Below are 18,332 nucleotides of genomic sequence, written 5' to 3'. Positions count from 1 at the left end.
AGTAAAGGATATATTTCCAATAAATTACTTTAAATAGCTAAAAATTCTTTACCAAAGCATATATGTAGGTGGTTTTTTAAGTCAATCATGTACTAATAATTGTAATGAGAATTTAGCCCAGAGGAACGATTTAACACTTAGAACTTTGTAGCTATAGTAAAGTAAATACTAATTTAAATTTTTATATATATTCTGTTGCAGAGGAGTATGATAGTATCATCAATAAAAGACTCTCAAGTATAAACGTGTTATAATTTGGCAAAATTCTGTGAGGGATATGGATGGAAATAGAATTTCGAAGGAAAAACAAACCATGTAAAAAGTTAGGTAATTTTATTTCAAAATATTTACAGGATGTGGGAAACTACATCCCTTGCAACTATTAAACTTGTTATTAAAACAACAAAGAATGTGGGAGGGGTAAAAGTTTTGCCAAATTTTGGGGGAATACTCTAACGGAGATAATCGTACCCCCAAGGATCCTTGTAAGGGTTAAAAAGAGAAGTAGTAGATGCTGAATAAGTAAATGGTGGGTCTACTTTCTTCATTAACCCCTAGGATTATTGGAAGACTAAATACTAAAATATTTCCCCCTCTCAGCAATGGTGCTGGTGAAGGCTTGGCGAGCGAAGTGCCAAAGCTACGTGAAATTGCAACGCGCGCCCCTCAGGAGCCTGCGGGGACGGGAGCTTTCGGCGGGAGGGTTCGGGGTGTGTGTGGGCGCCCCCACTTCGGACCACCTTGCACTAAAGACCACTTCTCGGGCCTCACCGTGAAAGCACTAGGCGATGGACGGAGAGAGGTCGCCGCCCAGGCAGGTGCTTCGGAGCCCCGCCTCCCCGGGTCTCAGCCCCGCCCCGCCCCGCCCCGCCCCGCCCCGCCCCGCCCCGTACCGCGCAGTGGAGGGGCGGGGCGACGGCTGGGGAGGGGAGACGCCGTCTCCAGCAAGGCCCGCGATTGGTGGACGGCACGGCGGCGGGGGCGGGGCGACGCCAGCTCTCCGGACAAGGGCGGGGATTGGTGGGCGGGACGGCAGCGAGGCGGGCCCGCGCCGGGGGCGTGACCGGGGCACGTGATACGGAAGCGGCGAGGCGGCAGCGGCGGGCTGGTGAGCTTCTGTCACGGACCGCTAGGCGGGGAGGCCCTGAGGGCGGTGGCAGCGGGGAGGAGGCCGGGAGCGTGGGGCCCCGGGCCGCCTCCGAGGGAGCAGGGGAGGCCGGGCGCGGCTGGGGGGCCGAGGACGCAGGCCCGCTCCGCGCGTGGCCGGCCTAACGGGAGAAGAGGGTGTCGGGTCAAAAGGCCCGCTCGGGGGTCCGGGCTCTGGGGCGCCGGGGAGGACGCGCTCGCGCCGGTCTCTCGACCCTCCCTCGGCGAGGCCCGCAGAAAACTAAAGCCTGTGTCTCGTAGCAGAGCCCTTGGCGGAAGCCTGAGTTTGGTGTCGCGGGACGGCCTGCGCCCGGGGGTCAGAGGCCCGGTGTCAGGGGTCTCTAGCCCCCGCCCACATTTAAGGCTGGGAGTTTGCAGCTGGCCGCCCTCAGGCAGCCTCCGTTTTCTCACCTGTCAAGCGGAGTGATGCCTGGTCCCGGTTCGGCCTGCACCGAGTCCTTGAGACCCTGGGCCTCGCGGGCAGGGCCTCCGAGCCGCCCGCGCCGCCGACACGGGATCCTAGTGCTGGCTCAGTGATTTGGTGCAGGTTTTACTCATGCCTTTGTCGTCCCTGGTGTTTGCAGGGAGGGGTGGCGAGAAGTAATTCTGTAGAACTGTACGTTTGGATTGAAGGTCTAGATTGGGCAAACCAGAGGTCTCCACAGCTGTTTCAGTGGTTTTACACAGACTTGAAGCCCTGATTCAGGCGTTTGTTTAGGGTACCATGTGCCTTGAATCAGTGCGGGACAGGATGGGGGCACTCAGAACTGGGAGAATCATTCGTAGGCATTGCTGGATGGTTCCAGGTGCCACGGTATCACTTCTTCCTCTCACACTAGTTTCACTGTTGAAGTTATGTTACTCCCCAGAACCTTAGATGCCAAGAGGAGAGTAAGGCTGGCATTTCTTTCTAGAGGGTAATATTTGCTTTTGCTCACTCCAGCTCGGTGCTTTCACCCTAATAAATGGAGTTCGCCAGGGCATATAAAAGAAGTGGTGGTGAAACGGGAAAAACCAGAACTGTGAGTGGGAGGGAGAAATGGACCTGGCCTGACCTCTCTGACTGGGTTAGCAGTTCAGAGGAGCAGTTGCTTTTTCTCCAGCCTTGGTGAGGTGGCCTGCAGAGCTCAACAGTCGGTCTTGGTCTCTGTTTACTCTCCTTTGATAAAAGGTGCAGCTTAGATAGTTGAATCTTTGACCTTTGCTGGAAGGCCATTGGTTAATTGGGCCTCAAAGAACATAATATTAATGAGAATATATTACAGTGAGTGTGGGATTTGTGGCATTTAATGACCAGAAGCTCAAAAGTACCTGATGTAGCATATTGTCCTGCTAAATAGGGTTTCTTTTGTGATTGAAAACTTTGACTTGTATGCTGTGCCTCTGCATTCAGGGATCCCTGTCTTTGAGGTCAGAGCCTCAGCTGAAACCCTCTGAGTTGGCTGGAAGGTTTGTATGCTCTTTTCTGGGTGTGGGAAGAGGATTGACCTTACTGAACTCACACTGCACTTCCTCGATCTGTTGCCAGGCTTCATGTCTCAGTGGATAAAGTCTCTCCTGTCTTTAGAAGTCACTTCAGAATCCTATACCAAGAAAAAGATGCTCTTTAACTACAGTGTGTCCATACGCAGGCGCTTTTCTGGCGTCCTGCTCTGTAACTACAGAGATGTGGTAGGGTCTTGTGACGCTGCAGCTGCAGTTCTGAAATACTTCCTGTCACTGCTGAGGTTTGAGTCTTGCCACGTGATGGAATCTGAGTTGTCAGTTGGAGGAAGGGGGGAGAACCCATTTTGAAAGTGCCAATTCCAGGATTTTCTGTGCTTCATATTGATTCCAGTTTTTAAAGAGGATGAGTCGGGACTTCCCTGGTGGTCCAGTGGTTGGCACTCCGAGCTTCCACTGCAGTGGGCACAGGTTCAATCCCTAGTTGAGGAACTATCAGTAGGATCCTGCATGCCTTGAGACACGGCCAAACAAAGAAAAAAGATGATGAGTCCCATGATTTCTTTTCCCCTGTATTTGTAAGGTGGAGCAGGGCGTGTTGGGTCTCACAGAGCAGAAACTGGATGTTAGAAAATGCACCTGGGAGGCTGGAAGTTTCTTTAATCTTAATCGGCCCCTAGTGGAGTTTCATACGTTGTCTTGGCTGTTTCTGGGCCCAGGTTGTCAGTTTCCTTAAACTGAATTACGATCCTTTCCTCGGGCTTTGTTTGCTGTGTTGTTGGTTTGTGGCATAGAGACAAGATGTGACATTTTTGGTGGAAGCCTTGGAGTGATTATTTCCTCTGTGGTAATAGTAAGGGGGAAGTTGTGTGCTTTAAGAGAGTAAAATTAAATTTTAAAAAACGTTTTAAAATGCCGGTATGTCCGTGCTCCTGGGGAGTACCTGCTTTTAATTTATATCAGATTGTCTTCAACTCAGGCCCTTCCTTCGATTACCTTCCATTTTGACATACAATTCTGTGTACCTTTTCCTTCTGAAAAAAGAATGGAGATCAGCCTGAGCCTCTGACTGCTTTCCAGAACCACTGTATCTGCCGAGGTCACTTGCTGGAGTCCTCGTGACGACTGCGTCCAGTGCTGGTCGGGGGGTGGAGTACAGTTTATGATCCTGCACAGGTGCCTCCAGGCCTGTTGATCAGTTGGACCCCGTCTCGAGGCAGCACTGACAGATTCTTCTTCCTTCCAGGAATCTCCAAGCTCTGCGGTCTGGTTGAAAGATGTCGGCCCTCACTGCCCTGTTTAAGTACGTTGATGAGAATCAGGATCGCTACGTTAAGGTAAGGGAATGTTTATTCTAGTAAACATTCAAGTTCAGTTTAATTGCATGGTACCCAGAGAAACTTTCAAGAAGCTAATATGAATTATGCTGTTCTAATCAAGTGTTACAGATACTGTCTAGATGGAGAAAGACCAGCGCTAGTGTGATCTCACATGTGGAATCTGAAAAAGTTGCGCTCAGAGAAGTTGAGAGTCGAACGGTGGTGGTCGGGGGGTGGGGAACTGGGGAGGTGTTGGCCAGAGGGTACAAACCTCAGTTACAAGGTGGGTAAGTTCTGGGGATCCAGTGCACTGCGGGGTGATTATAGTCAGCAAAACTGTATCGTGTACTTGAGTAGATCTTAAGTGTTGTCACCGCAAAAAAAAAGTAACTGAAAATGTGTATTGTCTAGAGGTCTTTTCCTCTGCTTTCTCATTACAGTATATAAGTTGGCTTTTGACAGAAACTCTTAATACCTGTTTCTAGAAATGGCAAAGCTAATTGAAGATTTTTGTTTATTCTTGTGGTAGATATAAAGAACTATTTTACATTTAGCATGTTTTAAATGATATGGCAATGTTATGTATTAATCTGTTTCTTGATGTTAACTTAAAGAATCGTGCGTTAAGATCGCCCTTGGTAGACATGCTTCAGGTGAAATCTTTAGAGTGCTCATTCTAAAACTTCTGTTTTTGAGAACGTGGCCATCGTCAGGGTGGTAAATAAGCCAACTTGGACTCTGAAAATATTGGGTATTTTCTGTATCTTTCAGTTGTAATTTTGTCAGATGCAGATGTAAACGTGTTTCTGGAACTTTGTACATGTTACACGCACGTCATGCTTTACGGTTAACGATTTTCCTGTCATGCTGTATAGTTCTTGGTGTAGGGTCAGTACAGGCAGTCCCTTTATATCTTAAGCAAAAAGCAGATGCCACGGAGCTCTTCTTCTGCGTCTGGGCAGCACGTTCCAAATGGAGTGGCCGCAGGTAGCAAGTGACCTCTGTGGGCCGGACAGTGGCACCCTTGTGAGTACCTTCCTTCCTCAAGGAGCACCTTTTCAGAATCCCTTCTGCTTATCATCCACAAACAGAAACTTGCGGAATGGGTGGCCATCCAGAGCGTGTCTGCGTGGCCCGAGAAAAGAGGCGAGATCAGGAGGATGATGGAGGTCGCCGCTGCCGACATCAAGCAGCTGGGGGGCTCCGTGGAGCTGGTGGACATTGGGAACCAGAAGGTATGCGGCCGGCACTCTCCTCGCTGCAGAGCCACAACGAGCAGGTTTACTGAGGAGTTGATAGGCCTCGGCTAGTTCTTACATGTCTTTGCTTCAGATAACCTGCTGGTCTTTCAAACAAACAAAGAAGGCCTGATTTGGATGCTAAACTGTGTGATTTCTTGAGCTGAATTAGACAGAGATTTGTGATACTCATCACTCTTCTCCAGGAAGGAGAACTGTTGAGTGTTATCTAAGCAGAAGTTAACATAATGGCCATTCTGAGGCGAGCTGGCATTCCTTCCCAGCAGTCAGTCAGCCTTCAGACCAGGAAGTTGCTCTTTGCCAATCAGATGCAAAACTAATGGAGACTCCCACTCACACCCACTGTGTCTGTCCCCAGTTGGTAGAAACAGCACTTTTCATGACTTGGTTCCTGGAAAAGGGCTACTTTATGTGTGGGACTTGGGGCTCAGTTGCATTTTAATGCAGGATTCTGACAGATTCTAACTTGAATGAACAATCTCACTTTTTGGTGCATTATTCCACTATTTTCCTTTCAGATGATTTCAGTCCCGTGTTAATTACATGTTTCGTGGCATGCATTTTCGAAGTTTGTAACGCTCTTTTATGTTGCAGGGATAACTGGGTTTGGTTTATCTTGGTTCTCTTGCCTGATGATTTATGTGTCCGTTGAAACCATATCCTGGGATTTCAGATATGGACATTCAGCTCTTTTCATAAATGGAAGGACACAGAGGCCCAGGTGGGCTCTGTCTCCCTGGGAACCAATAATAGGCCCATGGCAAAGGAGGTTAAAATCTGGGCCTTCCGATTCCCAGTCCAGTGTTGTTTGTGTGAGATTTCTTCTGACCACAGACTTAATAGTTAACTGAAGATTACTTAAGGCACATTAGAGCTTCCTGGCACTTTGCCCACTCATGAGAGGCTAAACCAAGTTTCTTTGAGTTAGTGTCTGTTAGGAGCATACTTGACTTTCTTCCTCTTCCTTTTTTCCTAATATATTAAAAAAAAAACTAGGTGACAAATAATTTTTAAGAGTTGTTTTGTTAAAATAGATGGATCTATTCTGTTTAACACGGATGTTACAGTGCGGTTCTTCAGAAAGGGCCTTCCAGGAAAGACTAAATGACTGCCACACTATTTGAGTTCCATGATGCCTACTTTTATCAGGGAAGGAGTTGGCAGCTTTCATCACTGTTAGAGAAGCGCTGCCGAGGTCCTCGTGGGGCGCAGCCATAGCACATGTGGTCCCCTCTGCCCATCAGTTCATCCGGCAGTGGTGTTGCCCTTTCCTGGAGTTGGTGGTGACTTGGGGCAGGTGTGGGGTGGCTGTCAGCACTTGTACGCGCAGAAGCTGGGGTGCTTTCAGGCTCACAGAGGAGAGATGTTGGGAGCCCGGTCCCTGCTGGGCAAGGTTCAGGGGCCGATGTGACGGTGGGAGGGCTGATCTGGGGCTCTTGGGGCCTCCCTGCCAGGGTTGGTGCAGGAGCCGTCACGTCCGGCCTGCCTGCAGCCCAGCGCTGCCCCGGGCGGTGGCGGGCCCTGTCCCTGAGGGCCCGAGCGCCAGACAGAGGAGCTCAGCAAATGGGGCAGTCATGGCTCCTGAGCAGAGCAGTGACGGGAGAGCCCCCGGCGCCGGTGCAGTGGGTCAGGGGTCGGGAGCTGGACTCGTGTGGTGGCCGTTAGAATGGGTGGAAAGGAGGGAGACGTGAGGACCCCTTGACACAGACTTGTGCCCAGACGGATGCTGGTAGAGGACAGCGCGTTCTCCCTGTGAGCACATCACTGTGTCTCTCGCCCAGGCCTTGTCCTGTGACATCTGAGTAAGTGGGGAAACCCAGAGAGAGATTTGCAGTTTGTGGCATGAATATCTATGGGCCCAAGTGGCTTCTTAGAAAATGCTAAAGTGTTTCGGAGGAGCTACCTGGAGCAGAGATTTATTTAGAGAAAATCTGTTTTTAAAAATCACTTTCCTATGAGGCAAGCAAAGGGCCAGCTGGGACCGCAGCGCCCCGTGTCTTGTGTGACCAGGTCAGGGCGTTTGGTTTCGAGAACGGTTCTTTGCTCTGGTGGCTACAGGCCGTCCTCGCGAGGACACAGCCCCAGGGCAGCTCGTGTGGGTGGGTGGCGAGGTGGAGTCCAGGATTGCGCGTGGGCAGCTGCAGGGTCAGCAGCAGTTAAGTTGGCATTTATGAGTAGGGTGTACTGGAAGGACAGATCCCGTATCCTGAGAGAACTCGGCGGCCTGGAACGTTCCCTGATGGGCACGGAGACGTAGAGGTGCTCAGTGCCCCCGGGAGTTTGGCGAAGGACACTTTTACCGGCCCATCCCTTGTCCCGATTTGCTTGTCGGTTTTAGCTGCTGCTCATTTTACCTCTTAATTGTAAATCGTTACCGTAGCTTCATTACCAGTTTGGTTTGTGTGTTCTGTTTAGTTACGTATGTTTTCAGAGCGTTTTCTAGTAACTAGCCTGACACCCAGGTGTGTGATGGCTCCTCTGTGACTCTTCCTCGCTCCTGCAGTTGAAACTCAGCACGTGCTCCTTTCACCCTCCCTGCCGTTGGTGGCACTTTGTAAGGACCTCGGGTTGTCCTCTTAGACTGCAGGAACGGGGCGAGGAGGATGGGGTGCCGGATATTTTGCAGGGCCTTCGTGGGCCATGGTTTACCATGGAAGGTGCAGACGCTGAGCTGATGTGAATGTTGGAAGGGACCTGAGTTTGATGTGGGGCTTGGCACTGGCTTGCCTTCGTACACCTGCATTTCTACCCTAGATGAGGAGAGAATCCTGTGATTAATATCTGTCCCCCGCTCGTAGGGGACTGGGAGGCTGATACGGCCTCTGGGAGAAGGCTCAGGAGGAGTCCCAGCTACTGCGGCTTCATGCAGTGTGGCCTCCTGCAAATTACAGTTCATCATACCCTGTCTACGGCCCTTTCTGTGCATGACTGTAATTTACATAAAAAACTTCAAAATGTATCTTCTGCTTTAAGATTACCGTAGTTTTTATACATTATTTTAGAAAATAATGAACTAAGCTGCATCCCAAACTCAGCCTTTGTAATATGTTTTGTTACATAAAAGTTTTTTTTCAAAAATCAACCTTTAAAAATTTACCAAGCCACCTGCAGTTAGTAAACATAATTCACTCTCTGTGCTCTGATGAGATGGGGCATGTTCAGGGTGGAATGGCCGTAGTCCAGTCTCTGTGCTCCGGATTACGGGAAAGTATATTCTTGTTAATTAATGACTCGGTTGAACAGTATGATCTTGAACTCTGCAATAGAAGTGGTTGATGAGAACACATAAGATTGTCCAGGGCATGTTGATAACATCTTCTGTAAACACCACCCTCTTTAAACAAAGCCTGTCCTCCATGGCCTCCTCTCCTCCCCCAGCTCCCTGATGGCTCGGAGATACCACTTCCGCCCATTTTACTCGGCACACTGGGCTCCGACCCGCAGAAGAAAACGGTGTGCATTTATGGACACCTGGACGTGCAGCCGGCAGCCCTGGAGGACGGCTGGGACAGCGAGCCCTTCACCTTGGTGGAGCGAGACGGTAGGGACGCTACCCCAGGGACGAGGACTTGTGGCATTTGCTTAGGAGGTGCACCCGTGGCCTCTGGGTTGTCTTTCCAGAGCTGGCTGTTTGTACATGATCTAGAAATTGGGTTCTGGAAGCCTCACGCGTGTGCATCCATCCTTGAAACCTCCGAAAGCCTTCCTTTCTTTGTTGGAACCAGGTCTCTGGGGCCTTGGGCCTGCTGGGCTTCCCTCTCCTGCTGACACTTTCCCAGGAAGCCCGATCTGAATTGAGGTGGTGCAGCATCCCAAAACCTGGGATCCAAATCTGATCCGATTCGTAGCTGCTTCCGTGGCGCATTTTAGCAGCTCCCGTTAGGGTTTAGGGAAGCGTTGGCCTTTCCCCGATGCCTGCTGCCCTGGTGAGGATGGCAGTGACGGCTCAGTGAAGCCATCGAGGGCTCCCGGGCTGGGCCCCGCGGGCACCTTGCGCACCTCTTCACCGCCCCCCGCACTGACCCCGCTTCTCGCTGCCCCCCAACCCGCCCCGGGTAAAGGCTCCGCCTGCCTTCGTCACTGAACCTTCACGTTTCCGCGCTGGACGCAGCCTTTCGCCACGTGGAGCAGCCCCTTCATTTGTGCCTCGTCCCCTTGGGCCGAGTGCAGACCGTCTTTAAGTAAAGCCTTTCTTGCGGGACACGCTGAGTTTCTGTTGGAGCTTCCCCGGCTCAGGGACAGTCACGCCATTGCTGCGCACAGCGGTCCTCAGGGTGCGCTTGCTAACGTGTCCTCAGTCCAGAGCCTGGGCCCCCGCCCTTCCTCTCGTCCCCTCTCCCCTCTCCCAGCGGCGCCCCTCCTCCCCACCCCTGCACCAGAACCCCCCGGAGGTCGTCCTCATCCCGCCCCTTCTCTTCCCCCTTGCAAGGCCCTCCCCTGGCCTGTGGAGGCGGGTCCTGCACCGCCTCCCGCCCTGCCCCACAGCGGTGCCTCTTGGGGGACCCGGTGGGCCCCATCTTCTCTCCCCTCATTGCGCCTCTTTCTGCGCCAGCCCTGGTCACCTACTGCTCAGCCCCTCCCTGACAGCCCACCCCCAGACAGACACACAGACACGCAGGACAGAAGAACCTGGAGCGCCCCCGTAGCCCGGAGAAGCTGCCCACACATGCCTGCTGGCGTGCCGGGCCGGGGGTGGGCGCTCTCGGCCTCTGTCCGCCTCGGCCCACACAGCCCCGGCTCCCTGGGGTCGCTTGGTCAGTGTTTGCCACAGGGACGAGGATGCGTCTTAGAAGAGCTCTTTAGCTTTTGTGAAAAGCAGATTTAGTTTAAAAAAGAAATCCCCAAGGCAGTGATGGCTTTAAGCCCCACGCCGCTTTGGGGTGGGTCAGGTTGACCTGCCGAACGTTGAAAATGGGCTAAGGGTGAGGAGGACAGGGGACCGACCGGGACAGACTGAGGCCGGGAGGGGCCCCTGAGCACACGGCGCCCGGGGCTCTGGCCTCCCTCGGGCCTTACGCTGCATCCGGTCCGGGAGGGGGGTCTGGGCGTGTCTCCCTGGTGTCCTTCAAGATGGCCAGGGCCCAGCCCAGACACCCACCTTTGTACGGGGGTCCCGGAGGTGGCTGTGCAGGGGGGAGGTGACCGGTTACACTGGGGAGGGGCAGCGTCCTGTCCTTTAGTGATGACCTAGAGAGGTGCGTGACGGACGTCAGTTCTGTTCTTCATCAGATTGGGCTGTGGTGTGGGTGAGACTGTGGTTCTCCTTGGTCGGTGCACCTGCATCCAGCCAGGTCTCCCTCCCCCGCTGCTGCCGGCTGGCTGTGGACTAGATTTTAACACACTAGCCAAGTGGCAGTGGTCCCGCGGAGCTGGGTTTGCAGCGCGTGCCCTGAGACGGTGGGGACCTTGGCCGCACTCCCACGGCTTGCTCTTAGATCGGGCGAGTTCTCTGGAAGAGCCTAACGATCATGTTGGGTGGAGACTCGGGGCTCCTGATAGAATGGAAATGGGGCTTCTGACACGAAGAAGAGGCTTAGGATGGCTGCGTGGGGTCGCGCTGGGATGTCGTCAGATGTTCACCGAGAGGTGCTCCTTTCTGTGCGCTGCGACCGTCACCTGATGAACTTGCTGATTGCTGTTCTAGGCAAACTGTATGGGAGAGGAGCCACCGATGATAAGGGGCCAGTGGCCGGCTGGATGAACGCCCTGGAAGCCTTCCAGAAAACGTGTCAGGTACGCCGCCCACATCTAGGGCCCGATTCACCTGCTGCACCTGGGGATGCAGAGTGGGACGTTCTGTTCCCAGAACAGCCCCTAAAGATCAAAGAGCGCGGGCCAGGAGACAGCAGGCTTGTCATCTTCCAGTTTATAGGCTGTTTTCCAGTTTGGGGAAACATTGAAGGTGCAGTGGTTTTACACTTGTCCCAAGGTCACCCTGTTGGTGGCTCAGCAGGGACCCAGGCAGGTGAGAGTTCCGGGCTCTGACCGCGCCTGGGAAGTGGGCGCTTGCCAGGGCGTGACCCGGGCCCTGTGCTAGCCGACAGACCCTTACTTTCTCTGTGTGGTTTTTATCCTCCTAAAACTAAATTTGATTTTTAAAAATATATTTCCTTAACTGAAACATCTGCTCCTTGTTGAAAGTTTGTAAAATACAGAAAAGTAGAGACAAAAAAGAGGTGCCTAGAATCCAGGCCTCAGAGACTTAATATTTTGTTACTTACCAATCTTTTCAAGAATTCTTTTTAATCTGATTGTGATCATAACATATAGGCAGTTTCTGCATCTTGCTTTTATCTTGTGTTGCGATAAGAATGATAAGACAAGCATTTTTGTCAGGACATGGGGTGGTAGATCTGAAAAGGGTTCGAGGGAGCTGGGCTCAGGCCGGGAAGGCCCCTCTCCTCCAGGGCCCCTGGGATCAGCGGGTGGCCGAGCGGAGGGGTGGCCGTGTGCAGGGCAGAGCCGCTCAGCGCACCTCCCCTCACCCCTGTTCCACTGGAGTGGCAGAGGGGCGGTGCGTGTGGTGAGCAGCGCTGTCTGGGGGCACCTCTGAGCTAGGACCCTGCAGACGTGAGTCCGTACGGGCCCAGCCTTCCATGGCCTTTGGCACCGCCTCGCTCAGGTGTGGCTTCACGTTGTCTCCTGTGGAAGGGCCGCGTGCTTCACAGCACAGCCTTGGGGAGACCTGGAAGCCCACCGAGCAGGAGCCACGTGGCATCTTAGGGTCACTGTCAGCTCTGGAGGAGAAGGGCTTGCAGTGCGTGGAGCGCCTTCTGAACTGGGGGAAGCGCGCTCTCGCTCTTGGCGTGCACTGCTGGTGGCCACGCAGATGAAGGCTCTGGCTGTCTGTGTCGTGGCCTTTGTTTTAGAGAGGGCGGCTCAGCTTTGCTGGAGACGGTGATTCGCGCTGGGCGAGCGCAGAGACCCCGATGAGTGGCACATGTGGTCGGGCTGGGAGCTCCTTGGAAGGAGTCCTTCTAAGGGTGACCGGCCGAAGCCACGCTTGTCCCCTGGTGGCCCAGCGCCTGGGGACTGAGGGTCTCTGTGGGCCACACACAGCCCGCCCAGTGGTCGGTCTGGAGGAAGTCACTTATTTGAAATTCGTGACTTCCCAACATTGGGTGGCTTCCTGGCTGTTGCTTCTAAGCCCGTGAGCTCTGAGTGCCTTCCTTCACCGGCCTCCTGCCCAGGAAGTCCCCGTCAACGTCCGCTTCTGTCTGGAGGGCATGGAGGAGTCTGGCTCCGAAGGCCTGGATGCGCTGATCTTTGCCCAGAAGGATGTGTTCTTTAAGGATGTGGACTACGTCTGCATCTCTGACAACTACTGGCTGGGGAAGAACAAGCCCTGCATCACCTACGGGCTCCGGGGCATCTGCTACTTCTTCATTGAGGTCTGTGCCGAGTCGTGCGGGGAGCAGCTGGGAGGGCTCTGGGTGCCCATGCGTTCTCCTGTGGTTGGCGTTTCCAAGAGGATTTTTTGATTGTTGCCAGAGTTCTGGCATTTAGGAAGCACCTTGCTTTGCTTGTTGAGGGAGCAGATTTTGATTTCGAAAATGGTCGTGTGAACGTTCTTTGCTCACTTTACTGTCGCGCGGTAAGAACGGGCTCCCGTGAGCAGCCAAGCAGGGTGGCCATGTGTCCGCAGGTGGAATGCAGCAACAGAGACCTGCACTCCGGCGTGTACGGCGGCTCGGTGCACGAGGCCATGACCGACCTCATCATGCTGATGGGTGAGCGTGGGCTCCGTCACCGCGTGGCAGTCGGGCGGGAGGTTGGTGCAGGCACTGCTTCCAGGCTGCTTCATGCCTTCTGTCCCTCCCTCCCACCCCCCGCCCCCCGCCGCTGACTGGTCCCTTTAAAAGACCCCCATGCTTCATTTCTGCCTCCCCTCCCCCCCATGTCGTCTCCGCGGCCCGACTCGGGCACCCCGCCTGCCCTGTCACGGCCGTCCTTCCTCTGGACGCCGTTGCGTGTCACGTCCCTGGAGGGCGTCAACCTCGGTCTAGTTGACACTGTGACTGGCCGCAGCAGTCTCCTGCGCGCTCAGCCCTGTGAGAGCGAGGCCACGGCTCCCTTGCCTGGTGTCCCCCTGGCGCACGGCCTCGGCCCGCCGTGTGCTCAGTCCTGTTTCCTTCCATGGCGGGCGGCGGCGGCCGTGCACAGAGCTGACTTTTCTGGGACTGGAGTCTACCCTGCCCCACTCGGTTTTCCGCCCTCAGCGTGGGAGCAGGTAGTTTCTCGTGGGACGTGCCTTAAACAGGACATGTTGGACAGAGGAGTGGTTTTCAGGGCGGGCCTGCGGGAGCCCGTTTGCTCCGTGTGTATCCTGCTCCATGACCGTGGACGGCTCACCAGCCTTCCGTGTGTTACACGGCAGGTGCCCCCGCTCTCCTCCCTGGGTTGTTACGGTAACAGAACGCCTTACGGAGCGCATGCACGCTGAGCGCTCACCCTCCCCACTCCTCCAGGCTGCCTGATGGACCGCACGGGGAAGATCCTCATCCCGGGCATCAGCGAGGCGGTGGCCTCCGTGACGGACGACGAGCTGGAGCTCTACGACAAGATCGACTTCGACCTGGAGGAGTACACCCGGGATGTGGGGACACAGACCCTGCTGCACGGCTGCAAGGTGCTGCCCGGGCGCCGCGAGGCCTGCCCCCCGCCGGGCTTGCAGGGTCCCCGGGCCGGAGGCTGAGGGCTGGATGGACTCGGGCGTACCCCGGGCACGGGAGCAGCCAGATGGTGCAGGCGCTGGAAGGCACCACGTGCCAGGCTGGGAGCTGGGAGCTCTTTAACGTGTCACATGTCGACTGTGGAGAGCTCGGGAGCTGGGGGACGTCTGCAGAGAGGCAGGGGCTTTTCCTCATTTGCACATGTGGGGAAGTCACTTTACCACCTGGCCAGAGATGATTTAAGCCATTCCTGACAGAGCTGGGTGCTAAGGTGGAAACCATTTGCACAAAACATTTACTTAACTGTCAGGAGAAAATCGTGTTGTGACTTTTCTCTTAATTAGCTTAGTTCCTGGTTTCTAAGGTGTGACTATAAGTTCACGTGGTTAACTAAGCTTTAGTTGAACCACAGCGGCAGGCCCTGGGGATGCAGGAGGAGCGCAACCGGGCTTGGCCCTTGAGTGTCACCTCTCCAGGTGACAGACGGGCAGAGAAGCTTAGGGGGTGTGCGGAGGCCACCGTGGGGTGGTCTGGCGCCTGGGGGGAGGGGGAGGCCTCCTTAGACGGGAGTGCCACCGGGCCTGCAGGAGACAGGCGGGGCTGAGCGGCAGAGCAGGCCTCAGCTGTCCCGCTCGTGGGCGGCCAGTGAGGCCCGGGGTTCGGAGTGAAGATGCCTGACAGAAAGGCCTCTGATCTGCTGAGGAGGTCGTGCACTGTCCTGGAAGACGGCGGTGTGACTGGTGTTGAGTAGAGGGACGCGCTGATGAGCCCTCGCTGGGGACAGACTGCGGGCAGGGGGTGTGGCGGGATAGGAGCTGAGGCGCTGGGGCGGGGGGCACTGGGGGGGCGGGGAGGCGGGGCCGGGGACCCCTCAGGCTCAGGACGCATCGGAGAGGACCGAGCGGGGTAAGGATTTCACAGGCGGAGCCAGACGGGGTCCTCGCGGGCAGCAGTCAGTTGGGTCCTTACGCCGTGACCAAGAGAGACTAGTCCCAGGGGAGAGACGAGTCTGGGGAAGGTTGGGCTCTGGACACATTTGTATTTCTTCCTGCCCCGCTGCCTTCCGGTAACATTTGCCTTTACGTGAGGTGTCTGCTTAAGGGCCGTGTCTGCTCCTTCCGGCCATCACTGGGCTCTTTGGTTCACAAACACGTCCAGAGTTACGTGCTGAGTCACCGAGGAAGCCCAGGGGTTCGGGCGGCAGCGTGTCCTCTCCTGATACGTCACGTGCCACCGCTGGGACGAGAGGGGCATGAGAGGCGGCCGTGTCAAGTAGACGTTCGCGAGACGGGGGGCTGCCTTGTGCCCATCCCCACAGCAGAGGCTGCCGGGCTTGTCCGTGGGCACCGGCCTAGGACGTGATGCACGGCCTGGCTTCCCCTCCTCGGGGAGCTCGCCCCACACTCGGTGTCCTGTAAGCCCAGGACCTAGGATGGCCGGGGTCATGCCTCCCTCCCCTTCCTGGTGCCCCTGGCTCTGCAACAGCCCTCATATGGGTGGGGCTGGCCAGAACGCCGTGGCTCCTGTGTGGTCAGTTTTGTTGACCCGGGCGGTGCGGACTCACTGGGAGGCGCGGAGAGGACACGCTTGCGGCCGTCCTGGGCGCGCAGAAGCCCCTTGGGGGGCTGTTGTAGCGGCTGCCGGAGCGCCTTTGGGGCCGGCTCATCTACCGGCCCTGCCGGGTCGCTCCTGCCTTCCTGACGGTGTGTGGACCCCAGGCCGGCCGGGCTCCTCCGTGAGCAGGCGGTGCCGTCTCCGACCCACTTTGTCGTTTTTCTGCAGAAAGACATCCTGATGCACAGGTGGCGGTACCCGTCCCTCTCCCTCCACGGGATCGAAGGTGCCTTCTCTGGGTCGGGGGTCAAGACCGTGATTCCCCGCAAAGTGATCGGCAAGTTCTCCATCAGGCTCGTGCCAGACATGACTCCTGAGGTGGTCACCGAGCAGGCACGTGGGGTGCTGGGGCGTGGGCGGGGCGTGCTGCGCACCCGGGGCCTGTCAGCGGGGCTCTGGGCAGCGGGAGGGCGCGCCTCCACCTGCACAGCCCTGTCCTCGGCTCTCGCCAGCTCAGCGGCTGCTGGAAGAAGCAGTTCAGAGCTAATCAGGGATCAAGGTCTCGTAAAAGGGCATCCCGTGCGAGTGGCCTCTGTCACTGCTGAGGCGTGCTGAAATCTCATCTCTGACCTCGTCCCGAGGCTCAAGGCAGTTGCTGACTTCGGGCTGCCTGTGTTATGGTGGGAGTCCGCGGGCCTTTGGTCCCTGGTGAGCAGCAGAGGGGGAAGCGTCCAGGACTGGGGGGCAGCTTCCAGAGGGGGTGGATCCAGAGTGGGGCAGCGTCTGGTACCTGAGAGTCAGCCAGGCTTGCGGGGGAGCAGTCCCTCGTCCTCCCCCGGGGGGTTTCATGGAGAGACGGAGTCAAGACCTTCCCTGTTGGGAGGGGAAACTGAGGGCCGCTCTCCAAGCCTAGGACTGAGATGTTCTCATCACGAGGTGACCCTGGGTCAGCACCTGGGCTGTTTTTGCTTTAGCCGTAATCGTTTTTGTAAAGCAAGTCAAGGGGCGTTTTCTTTAAACTTGATTTAAGTGTTACCATCATATGGGATTTAAATATTAACATCATATGGGAATATCTACGTAAAGGGTGAATTGCTTGAAATTAAAACATTACCTTTTACCTTAAATAACTGAAGTTTGTTTCATGATAAAATCCCTTTTTCTGTTATCGTAGTTATGCAGATCAGTGTTTAGCAGCAGCAGATGAGACTCATTGTAGACCCATAGACTCACTGTAGACCCCTTATAGACCCATTGTAGACGACTGTGGACTCACCCCCAGAGACTGTTGTGGAGTAGATCCCCAGCACTAGGTCAAAGGCCAGGCTTGTAAGACACTGTCTCTCCTGCCTGTGCTTCAGGTTACGAGCTACTTGACCAAGAAGTTTGCTGAACTGCACAGTCCCAACAAGTTCAAGGTGTACCTGAGCCACGGCGGGAAGCCCTGGGTATCCGACTTCAACCACCCTCATTACTTGGCTGGGAGAAGAGCCCTGAAGACAGGTCAGACGTCCTCTTTGGGGGCGGATAGGCGCTGGCGGATCGTGGGCGTGTGGCTGTGTCGGCTCTGTCTCTGTGCGGGCTGGGCTGTGCCACCTCCAACCTTGAGAGCAGGGCTGCTGATCTGGACTTGGGGTTGCGGGCCAGTAGATCTGTGGCGGATCCCTGGCCTCGCAGCCCTAAAGCTCAGTGTCTTTTATTCCATTCTCCCTCAGTTTTTGGTGTTGAGCCGGACTTGACCAGGGAAGGCGGCAGTATTCCTGTGACTTTGACATTTCAGGAGGCCACAGGGAAGAATGTCATGCTGTTGCCCGTGGGGTCAGCAGATGATGGAGCCCACTCCCAGAATGAAAAGCTCAACAGGTGAGGGCAGAAAAGAGGGGCCGTCTTGGGGTGACTGGGGTGGGCCAATCAGGGACTGAGGCAAAGAAAGGCCCTGCTTGGAGGGCAGGGGGAGAGCACAGAGCCCTGGGTGTTAGGACACAAGGTGGAGACCTCGCATCCGGACAGGGAGGAGCTGTGGTCCGGGTAAGGCCCTTCACACTAAGTACCGGCTGAGAGCCACGCGTTCCGTTAGACCAGGACCAGGGCTGGTCCCTGGTGGGGCAATCGGACTGGACTTGAGAACCAAGGCAAGCAGTGCTCAGGGCCAGCACACCAGGCCGGTGGGATGTCCACTTCCGGAAGGAACGCAGTATTTGTGCCCGGCCCTCGGGACACCAGCCAGCGTGATGACTGTTCCTCCCTGTCAGGCACAACTACATTGAAGGCACCAAGATGCTGGCTGCATACCTGTACGAAGTGTCCCAGCTGAAGAACTGAGCACCGCCCTCCTCCCATCACCTTGCGCTCTTCCTGTCGCTCAGGAACGCGGAAGCCCGTCTCTCTCCTTTCCCTCTCGTCAGATTCTCCAGGCCTCCAGGAGTGGACGCGAGACCACCCACCTGTCTCAGGATGGAGTTAACCTATCCCGGCAGCGATAAATGTTCAGCCCTGGGGGCTTGTAAACGACCCTGGGTGACAGCTGAATTCTCAGTGGTGTCTCCAGAAAATAGCCAAGGCCTAAAAGCACAAGTTCTTCTGTAGAAAGTTCTGGTCGATGTCCACTGGGCTAAAGAGAGGCCTTGGTGCTTCCTGGTCCCACCTCTGCCCCCAGAGTCAGGGTCACACACACTTGGAACATTGAGTCGCGGGCACCTGGTGCCTCGAGGGCCATCCTTTCTGTCCTTTGCTGTCTTGGGCACATTCTGTCCTTTTCTCAAGACCTTAACTGTTACTGGTGTTCCACATCTTCTGTTTATTACGATCCCTCAAAACCTCAACCTACTGGGAGGGTTATTTGATCTCAACCTGAGCTGCTAAATAAAAAAAGCTGAGCTTCTGGAGGAGCTGCCGCCTGTGCGCCTTTCTCTGCGCAGCCGCGTGCCTGCACGCGGTGA

General features: G+C 55.3%; 1 protein-coding gene across 2 annotated transcripts; it reads left to right on the top strand.

Annotated features, from left to right (window-relative positions):
- The first annotated feature begins 1,018 nt into the window (after nt 1–1,018).
- Nucleotides 1,019–18,281, top strand: CNDP2 (carnosine dipeptidase 2). Of its 2 annotated transcripts, none has more exons than XM_082417808.1 (12): nt 1,019–1,108; nt 3,836–3,926; nt 5,000–5,143; nt 8,546–8,708; nt 10,812–10,900; nt 12,358–12,558; nt 12,813–12,897; nt 13,636–13,796; nt 15,622–15,786; nt 16,755–16,896; nt 17,109–17,256; nt 17,646–18,281. In XM_082417808.1, exons 2-12 carry the CDS (start codon nt 3,867–3,869, stop codon nt 17,713–17,715), a joined length of 1,428 nt encoding a protein of 475 aa, XP_082273934.1. In that variant the 5' UTR covers nt 1,019–1,108; nt 3,836–3,866; the 3' UTR covers nt 17,716–18,281. The 2 variants fall into 2 exon arrangements, with proteins under 2 accessions (XP_082273934.1, XP_082273935.1); XM_082417809.1 differs by lacking the exon at nt 1,019–1,108 and adding an exon at nt 1,189–1,679.
- The last annotated feature ends 51 nt before the right edge of the window (nt 18,282–18,332 follow it).

The sequence above is a fragment of the Balaenoptera physalus genome (assembly GCF_965194825.1).
Source record: "Balaenoptera physalus genome assembly, chromosome: 12".
Lineage (NCBI taxonomy): Eukaryota > Metazoa > Chordata > Mammalia > Artiodactyla > Balaenopteridae > Balaenoptera > Balaenoptera physalus.
Note: the sequence above shows the minus strand (reverse complement) of the source record. Positions and strands in the feature narration are given on the sequence as shown.